The sequence below is a fragment of the Mercenaria mercenaria genome, chromosome 2, assembly GCF_021730395.1.
Source record: "Mercenaria mercenaria strain notata chromosome 2, MADL_Memer_1, whole genome shotgun sequence".
Classification (NCBI taxonomy): Eukaryota; Metazoa; Mollusca; class Bivalvia; order Venerida; family Veneridae; genus Mercenaria; species Mercenaria mercenaria.
In genome coordinates, this window is record NC_069362.1 from 113667062 (window position 1) to 113677636 (window position 10575).

The 10575-nt window shown below is 29.2% G+C and overlaps 1 protein-coding gene across 1 annotated transcript in view; it reads left to right on the forward strand.

Moving 5' to 3' along the window:
* The window catches only part of LOC123562457 (lateral eye opsin-like), a 37574-nt gene extending 27473 nt beyond the window's left edge, over positions 1 to 10101 (forward strand). Inside the window, exon 2 of the mRNA XM_053527967.1 lies at positions 9281 to 10101. Within this exon, the coding sequence (XP_053383942.1) occupies positions 9281 to 10101 (821 nt within the window). The remainder of the gene's footprint in view (positions 1 to 9280) is intronic.
* Positions 10102 to 10575: the final 474 nt, after the last annotated feature.

Sequence of the window (10575 nt, forward strand, 5' to 3'; positions counted from 1 at the left end):
TTTTTTTTTTAAAAATTTTGTAAGCATGATTTACAAAAATGTTTTTTTGTTGATGTTTTGTTTTTTTTTAAAATTTAAATTTTTAAAAACTTTTTTTCCAACATAATGATGGACCGGGGGTTCCTGGGACGTTCCATTTTCTATCTTTATGATTAAAAACAATCCAGTGTTTTCGTATTTTATTTTGATTTAAATGGTAAAATTTCCCTAGGGTTTTTAAACCCAAAAATATTAAATAAAAAATTCATTTAAAAAATTCTATTTTAGGTATTTTTTTTAAGTAAAAGGAAAATTAATTCCTTAAACAAGACGGTTTTTTTTTTTTTAATTTTAAACTCTTTTTAGAAGTTTTTTGCAGGAAATTTTGTAAACTAAATGACCCATTAAAAAATTGTTTTCATCTTCTTAATTTATTTAACCCTTTTTTTGGATTTTGTAATAATTTTGGTAAAATTTTAAATAACTTTAAGCAGCCAGGGTGTATATTTATATCATTTATATAAGAGCATCAATGACTCTATTTCTTTAAAAACTTCTTTCTGAAACCAATTTCAAAATTTTTATTTTTTTATCTAAACTTGACGTTAAATTTTTTTTTTTCGTTTGTTTTAAAAGTCTAAAGCCTTGATTTAAATAAGCTGATTTTTTTGTAACAGTTTATTTATTTTTTTTCAAAAATTTTTTTTTAAAAAAACGTTTTTTTATAAACCTTTTTCATTTTAAATTGGATTTAAAATACCAAAAGATGTTTTTTAGTTAAATATAATTTATTTTTTGGATTTGCTTTTCAATCTTAATTCAAAATTTTTTTAATTTGTTTTGTAGATCTCTCGATTTCCCTTATATATTAATTTTGAAAATAAATTTCAAGCAAAAAGGATTAAAAAAAAATAAATAAAAGTTTTAAAAAGAAAAAAAAATATTTAAATTTATATATTTTCCCTTAACTTTTTATTATTCCACATTTTACTCGGTTTGTCCCTCACAACACTTTTTATTAACCCACATTAAACCAAATTCTTTGGTGCTTTGTAAGTGCTTTTTGTGTTTTCTTCATTTGTTAAAATCGGTTACAATAAAATTTTTAGATTGTTTCGATAATTTTTGGTCTGGGACAATCACATAACCTTTTATATTTCTTCTTCATTTTTAGACAACCACATTCCTTCAAAAAATTTCTTTTAATAGATAAGGTCTAAACCTTTGTAATTTTCAATGACGATTTTTTTTTTCACGCTAACTATTTTTTAGTTTTGATTTAAAAACATTTTTTTTAAAACTTTTTTAATAAATTTTTCGGTTTTTTATTTCTCCAAAGTGCTAGAAACTTTGGTATAATCATTTTATTACCTTTCTATTAACCATTATATATAATATACTATGAAAAAAATCTTTAAAAAAACATCTAAAGAAAATTTAAAAAATAGGTAAAATTTTTTATATCTTTTGAATAAAATTTAAAGTTATTTGCGAAAATTTTACAACTGTTAAAATTTTAAACCTTTGAGACATTCGTTTTTAAAAAAATTTTCGTGTAATCTGTGTAGTTTTTTTTAAATAAATTTAAAACCAACTTGTTTTTTTCAGTTGGTTTCTTTTTTGAAGTCTTTTTAAAAATATTTTAGGATCGGTTTTAAAAAAAAAAAACATCAATTGGGGTTTTTTCCCCGTATTTTATAACTGTCAATTTAAAAAAAGATTGTATACTGCCCCCTTTGGGTCATTTTAAACCTTGGGGTGATATTGTTTTGTAAAAAAAGTTTTTGTTATTTAAAAAAATCGTTCAAAGAAAGAAACACATCAAGTTTTTTTGCAGAATTTTAAAATTTTTATGTGATGTTTAAAAATTTCTAATTGAAAAGGAAATGAATTTTTAGAGGGTTTTTGAGCAGCAAGTTTAAAAAAATTTTTTGAATTTCGCTTGGGTCCATAAAATTTTTCCCTTATGATTTGGTTCTGGATTATATTTAAAAAATTTGGGTTTTATTCTTTTAATAAAACAAAAAAAGACTTTTTCCCGGGGGCAATATTACCTTTAAGATTCTTTTCTCATTTTTATAAAATATTATAAAAAAATCTTAATTGGGGTTTCAACAGCTAAAGCGCAATCCGGCTTTTTGTTATTTTTGTTTTTTTTTTTGTGATGTGCTTTTAAAATAAATTTCTTGTCGCCAACTTTTTGTCTATTTAAAAAATATGTAATTATTTATGGAAAAGCACCAGCAACTGTACAAATTGGAATAGCTTGGAACAAGGCTAAACAGGACAACCAAAAATACCTGTGTAATCTGTAACCCCTTTTTTTTTCTTTCCCCAAAAATTTATAACTTTTCTGAAGCGCAGCTAGTTTTTTTAGGTGAAAAATTTAAATTTTCTTTGTTTTATTCCCTTATTTAAAAAATTGATTTTTTTGACCTTTTTTTAATTATTTTTTAATTTAAATTTTTTCATTCGTAAAGGGGACCCAACTATTAAATTTTTTATTTTAACCTTCCTTTTACTAAAATTTTTTTTTTTTTAGTCTCGTCTGATAACTTTTTCTTCTAAAAAATCTGTGTAAGGTAAAAGTTCTTTTTCATAAAAAACCTGAAATTTTTTATCATTTAATCTTTTATAGTTATGTTCGGGGTTTTTATTATTTAATTCCCTGAATTTAAAAATCTCCCCTTTTCCATTTTTGGTGTTATCCTTTTTTAAAAGTCTTCAGTTTTCTTAAGCGAACACGATCACCAAATTTTTAAATTTTTCTTTTCTCTTTTGGGATCTTTAAATTACCTATAAAGTTAAAATAAACTTTCCTTTTTTTTAAGTTTTTTCGGCGGGTTTGGTGTCTTTTATACTAGAGTTTTTGTTTGTTTTTATTTATAACCATATCTGCAAAATTATCAAATAATATAAGTTTATTTGCTGTAAAAATTTTCCCATTATTCTTTTTTAAAATTCTTTAAATCTTTCGATTTTACGACATTTCCCTTTATTAAAAGTTTTAAAAGTTAATCTTTTTTTTTTCAAAAATGATTCAAACTTTTATTTAAAATCTTTTTCCCTTTTCACCCCTAAAATTTTTTTGGGGTCCCTTTCAGTCTTCGGGGGGTTTTGTCCCGAATTCACCTTTTAAAATTATTTTTTCAAATGCTTTATAACGTTTTCCGGTTTTTATTCTTTAAAGGAATAAAACCAAGCATTTTGATGAATATTAAAACGGTAACGTACTTTATCCTTTTTTATATTTTGAAAAAGCTTCATGTAACTAAATCACTGACCAAGTATCAAATCATTAACAAACATTTTTCGTTTCCCAAATTTTCTTTGATTGGTTTGTGTAATTCTTTGCAATTTACACTCCACGGGAGCTCAAGTTCCGGCTCGCATTATTCCGGGGGGATACTCTACCCCCTTTCCCTTTTTTTTCTTTTGACCCAGCCCAAGTTTGTATTTCGTTTTAATTATAGGTTTCCAACTAAAAAGTTTTACAATCTTTTCCCCCCAAAAATTTTTTATTTTTATTTAAGTGGAAAGCATTTGTTTTCCATGTACTTTTTTTTTCAAGTTTCAAACAAAAATCATGGTCCTAATACGCGTCGTTCGTTGATAGGAGGGGCCATTATCAAAGGATTTTCCCGGCCCCAAAGTTTTTCCTGGAAGTGTTAAATTTTTGGTTTTTTTTTTTTTTTTGTTTTTTTTTTTTTTTTTTTTAACCTTTTTTTATTTTAAAAAGGAACGGAGATTTAAATTTTCTCCCGTTTTTTTTGTTATAACATAATGAATTTTTATTATAGTAAATCTTTTTTTTTTTTAAACTATATTTTATTTTTAAAAATCATCTATATTTTGTTTTTTTTTTAAAACACACAATACAACCAAAAAAAAGTTACTTGTGGTTTTTGTTTATTTTCATTAAAATGTTACAAAAGTATAAATATTTTTGATTTATTTTATAGAATACTAAAAGTTAACAAACAAAGAGTAATAACAAAAAAATTAAAATTATTTTAAACTTTTTAAATGGGAGTTTAAAATTTTGAATCTCTTAAAAATTTTTGTTTGGATTTTTTTTTTAAAAAAAAAGGGGTTTTCTTCATTTGGTTAAAAAAAAGATTTTAATAAATATTTATTAATTTTTGTTTTTTTAAAGGGTCCCCATTTGGGTTTTTTAGAAGAGGGTGGTTAATTAAAAATTGAAAAAATGCCCAGAAGCGCCATTTTTTAACTACGCATATTCAGTCAATCTGGTCTCGTATAAATTTACTTTTATCTACCCCGTAGAAACAAAACTTTAATAACCAAAAGTTTGTTTAATAATTTATTTAGCCGAGTTTTGGATGAAAAGCTTAAACTTTTTGAACCCTCCCGATTTCCGAAAAACCCCCGGGTTTTGGTGTCATATGAGAAGGTTGGTCGTGACCCCCCAGGGCACCTTAACCATAAACCGCTCCCCTTAGGAATATTTTTTACAAAAACAACCCATGAGTTTAAAATCCTTTTAATAACCTTTAATTGTTCAAGTAATGCAATACTGGGAGTTTAAGTAAATACAGAATCTTTGATGCGTTTTTTAAAGGCAATGTGAAAATAGTCTTTATGAAGTAAAGGCTCCCGTATTTTCCGTACGTAATAATGTTTTTGAAATCGGTTAAAATTCTTTGGTTGATAAAAACACAGTATATCCACGGCCTTTTCCGGCGAAATATTGCGGAAGGTAATTATCCATGGGTAATGCTTGTGTCTCTTAGTGTAGATTTGGGATAATGAATTAAAGACCAACCACAGCAAAACAGTTTTCTTTCGTGTTTCCGTGATGGTAATTATATATGAATTGCATAAAAATATAAATAAAAGAATTTCGTCACAAACTGACAGTGATATATATTAGACCAAGACAATCCCTTTTCAGTATAGTTCTAAAAACTTAGATAAATAGATTTATTACATGCTTTTCAGTGAATTATCAAAATATAAATATTAGAGTGAGATATACTTTACATTTTAACAGTATAAAATAGCACATATATTGTCCACAGGATAGAAACTATAAAATTGGCACATTTGGTTAGAATAAAAAAAGAAAATTTATTGGTTTACATATAAGATCTTTCCCTCATGAAGTCCAATCTTATATCTGGTGTTCATGAATTCATCACTCGTGAAAGATATTTAGTCTTACACTGAAACAAATAAATATCCTCTCTATATTACCGTATAAAACACAGTGTGGTCTAAATTCATTATCGCATAGTGGGGCAATTTTCCTTTGATCTTTACAGTATGTTAAACATGGTAACACACATTATTACTACAGAATCTGTGCAGATATTTTACAAAACTGTTACGATATATATCAACACGGAAGTCTCTATGGAGTTTCATTATAATTAGAAAACAAGAAATATCTTTAAAAATGAAAGTCGGCGAATTGTAATAAGGAAAGAAGTTTATGAATTTTTCATCTAACATTCATCTTTCATCTAACATTTTTCAAATTGCAAAACTAAACACCGCACTTTAATAATTTAAATGGCTCTCTTTTAATTTTTCGCAAAGATTTCGTAGGGTTGCAATTTTGTTTCGTTTATCCTTAGACGAATAATTACAGCAGTACTTTGATGAAGATTCATGAAGCGGTTTATGAGAAGAGGTCATTAAACGTGTTTATATTTTAGCTAAATTGGTCCCTATCCCCATTTGTAACAAAATAGCAGGAGACCTTACGATATTGTTACACATCGAGTTTGATAAAAATCCATTACATTTTAGTGGTTAATGCGAAGAAAGGCATATCTACTTTTGGCTATAGTGGTCCCTAATAGGGCACAAGTTCCTATATAAATAAATTTGGAAGAGGACCTTATAATGATGCTCCAGACCAAGTATGACAAAGATCCACCAAGCTGTTCATGAGACGCTGTATAAAGGCATTTCTTGTTTTAGCTCTAGTAGCCCCTAAAAGGGGTCAAATGTCCCAGCTGAACAAAGTTGGCTGCGGGCCTAATAAAAATGCTACAAATCAAGTTTGATTAGAATACATGAGAAAAAATCAAAGGATTTTTTTATTTATTATTTTTATTTATTCCTAAAATAGGCCAACTGATCCCGCTTTAACAAATGCATCTTCGCTATTCATGAATCTTTGGACATTGACTTCACACCTATAAAAAAGTGAAGGTCAAGCAAAACATACAATTGTAATTATTTAAATATTTCAGTTTCATAATAAGCAAAGTTTGACCGTAGTCATATCACTGTATGCAGCGTACCTTCATTTCAGTGTAATGAGATTCAGTCATTATATAGCATATATATAATGAAACAGATTTCAACTGAGTTCAATATTTGCATAGTTTTTACCATACTAAAGAAAAATATTCATATATAATAAATCAGTTAAATAATTTATAACAAATATATCAAAGCAAACAAGTACTCATTTTAATATGCAATCTGAATAAGTCACAAAAGCAAGAAACCTTTTCATATACAGACGACAATTGTAACAAGAAAACATCTTTTAAAAAGCACTTCTCTACATAAAAGACTCTTATCACACCCTTATTCATGTGATACGCAGACCGTATTCAGCTTTAATTTGATATATGTTGGTATTTGAACGGGTTTTTATCATATTTATTAAACTTACTTATCATTTTGAGATATATCAATATTCTTGCTAAATATACTGAGCCAAAGTTAGCTTTAAAACTGTGAACAGCGTCGTTTAGGATAAACGCTTTGTCTACATTTCACTCAGCGTAGCACAATCAACAGAGTGGAAGAAATTGACACTCTCGTCCAATCAGGCAGAGTGTTGCATAAATCTTCCATTTTGATAAATTATCTATAATGCGTTATCAAGTAGTTTGATTTGCAAACTGAAGTCACGTGGCATAGGTAACGAAAACGAATTTAGACGGCGTCGCCGAAAAACTGTTGTGATATATATCAGCACAGTAAAACTGTTCCGATATATATCGCAACACTTTTTCTCTTACCGCGGCCAGGTCCTATCGAGGGAGTATAGTTTTTTCCTTTCAATTTACAGTTCACAGAGAATTATCACAAACACCTACATTCATAAAGTAAAAGCATAAATAAACTAGAATATTTCAAAGACTCGATAATTATTGCCAAATTCAGAAATACATCAAATATATGAAATTCTGAGTCTTCTCAAATGTTTCTTTTTCTTTGTTTCTTTTACAAACAAAACAACAAGTTTTACAATATTCGGCCAATGAAATGCAAAGATTTAAAACCGATGCAGAAATCTGTTTGATACTTTTATCTGGGGAACACATTTTCTAAAACAGAAGTTTCAGTCAGCGAGGCACAGAAAGGGAATCAAAAGTGTAAAAATAATAATAAACAAATTTAAATGAAAATAATATATAATTATTATAAATTTAAATGATAAAACTATGCGATAAAACAGTTATAATATGTAATGCTCGTGTGTTACGAGGATATATTAGAGCTAGGGGTACATCTCGGTATTTTTCTCTGCACATATCTGTCTCGGCCTACCGACGTGCAGAGAAAAAGACCCTCGATGTACCCCTAGCTCTGATATATCCTGGTAACACACTCTCACACATACTATAACTATTACATATAATACACAAATACTGTGTATTCTGTTACCTTCATGCAATAAAACTGTTTAGACATTAAACACATTGTCTTGGCCTAATGTCAGTTTGTAACTCTCATTTTTTTAAAATGCAAATCATGTATAATTACTATCATGTAAATACAAAAGGCTACAGGTATTCTGTGGCGCGTTTTTATTTATCTTCATTTATTGTTATAATTAGACGTATCTTTTCTTTGACATTTTCATGAACTGATAACCGTCTCATTACCATCCTATATTTATAATTAATTGTATTACTGTAAATATGTAAATGCATTATCAAGAATAGTAATTTAAATATTACACTGACCATCCTAGTCAATAAGAATTTTCAATTTTCAGTATAATAAGAGATACAAAAAGAAATTTCATTTTGTGATTTTGAATTTTGAAAATAGGCTAATAATTTTAGTGACGACACATTGCATAATAGATCTGACCATGAAAATGTTTAGCTGTATGAGTAAAAGATACACTCAGACATGAGCTTGGAGGCCTCCTTGGCCGGGTGAGCAAGGCCGCTGACTTCAAATCACTTGCTCCTTACCGATGTGGGATTTAACCTCGATTGCGTCGTAGAATTTCTTCTGTTGCTTACGGAAGGTCAGTTGTTCTACCTAGGTACCAGCCTGTGCTAAAATAATGCCAGGAGGGGCACCTGGTGTATTCTCCACCACCAAATGCTAAAAGGTCGTCGTAACACCTTTAATCGTGTCGACGGGACGTTAAACCCAACCCAAACAAAACAAACAATTATGAACTTGTGTACTAAGTATGGTTAAGAAATAATATATCTCATTTAGTGATTTGTCGCTGAATAAACCATTGTTTGGAGTTCAGATGCGAAGGAATTATATCACGAGGGCGCAGCCCGAGTGATATAATAATACGTATCTGAACGACAAACAATGATTTTATTCAAGAGCGATATATTATTTCGATTCTAACACGTAACAAGGACTTAAACATCCTTGACGGCATTCATTAAACATTTGCCCGTTTTCAATTGGTTTCTTTTCCAGAGCGCCGCTATGCCGTTTGGCGCTATGACGTAATAATTGTGACGTCAGAATAGTGAATTGTTGTATAATAATTCACTGTTTTCAGCCTTCTTTGTTTAATAGGAAAATGAATCGGATCGTGTTAGAATAAGAAATAACTCGCTCAAAAACCTCTTTTTGTGAAATAACTGACTCAAAAATTATCAAATGATCAAACGTGTCATCATATTTTTGTCATTTGATTCGAAATGTAGACGGTTACAGTTTCTATGACTTTAATTACTATCGATAAAACGTTAAAACAGTCTGTTTCAAATAATGATTTAATAGTTGAGTGATATAAATCTAGAGGCATGCCCTCTTAAATAACATCTGTGACAGACAATGTATAAATCTACATGTATACATATCCATAAATACAGTGCAGAAGGGTTGCCTATAATTGGTCTGTGTTCTTATGAGCATTATCATCATTGAATTATAACGAAACTCCTGACAACAGTTACATATTCAAAACTCTTAAAATGCAGTTACAGATTGTGTCTGCAGTTTACAACATTACAGAACCTGCAAAGCATTAATTATTTCTTATTGACAGTATAATATCAATAGATCAAAAACTGATTTTTATAGTCTTCATTTATACCTTCAGTTTGCTACTCCGACACATTTATAGGTGCATTCACAGGGTTCGGAGCTATATGGTCACTGATGGCATTGGCCGTGGATCGATGTGTTGTTATTACAAGGAGCATGCCAGTTCAACATCCGACGGATAAAATGATCGCATATTTTGTCACAGCTACCATATGGATAGTGGCGTTGGCCTTTGCAATAATGCCTTTTCTTGGCTTTGGACGTTATTCCATCGAAGGATCTAAAATTGCATGCAGTGTTATTAACTTTACAAAATCATTTTCGAATATGCTGTACAATATTTTAATTCAGGTGTTATACTTCTTCATACCAATTATTTGTATGATATGCTGTTACAGTATAATTTTTATAAAGGTACGAACTCATGAACGGCAGTATTTCAATGTTAAACAATCTGGCCAGGTGGATGATTCTTCATTTAGACGCATGCGCAAAAGTAGGAAACTGGAACGAAATGAAATGAAAACGGCTAGAGCAGGGTTAATTCTTATATCTGTGTTTTGCCTATCCTGGACCCCCTACAGTATTGTCTCGTGGATTGGATTGCTAGGAAACAGATATACACTGACACCGTTAGCAGTTGCTTTGCCCGCAGTTTTTGCGAAAATGTCTACAATTTTGAACCCACTTCTTTATGCTTTGTTACTACGTAGTTTCAAGCTAAAACTAAGACTATTATACAAGCAGCACTTTCAACTAACACGCACTTTTAATGTCGCGTCGGAAAGGACAAACGTTGAAATTATTTCTAATTTAGACAGGCATAGAAGACAAGCTGCAGACACGACAAGAAGGAAAAATTTAAACTCTCTTTAAACATTTTGTAATGAGAAATGTTTGAAAGTTCTTGGCATAAAATAAAATGTAGAAACTCCTCTGTTCGCCCAACACGACAAAAAATGAAAATGCTATAGGCTTGGTTCAACTGAGCCTGTTCGCTGACGGTAGCGGAAATGTAAATTTAAACACCCCTTAATATTATATTAAAGGCATTAAAATCAAACTTGTATTAGAAGAAGGCCTTGCAATGATGATCTTTGACTATGATGTTATCAAATAATGTTACAGAGTTGTCGTTTTATACATGTATATATTGTTTTGGTGTAAATTGGTATATCGCCGTTTTTCAACATGTTTTCAGTTATACAATGTTAAAAACAGATGAAACAGCTGTCTATATAGATGATATGCCTACTAATATGGTTAGAAAAGTTAGAGCCATCAAGGAAGGTAATCAAAAATAATAGATTCAATAAAACTTTCTACTATGCTTATCAATATTCAAATCTT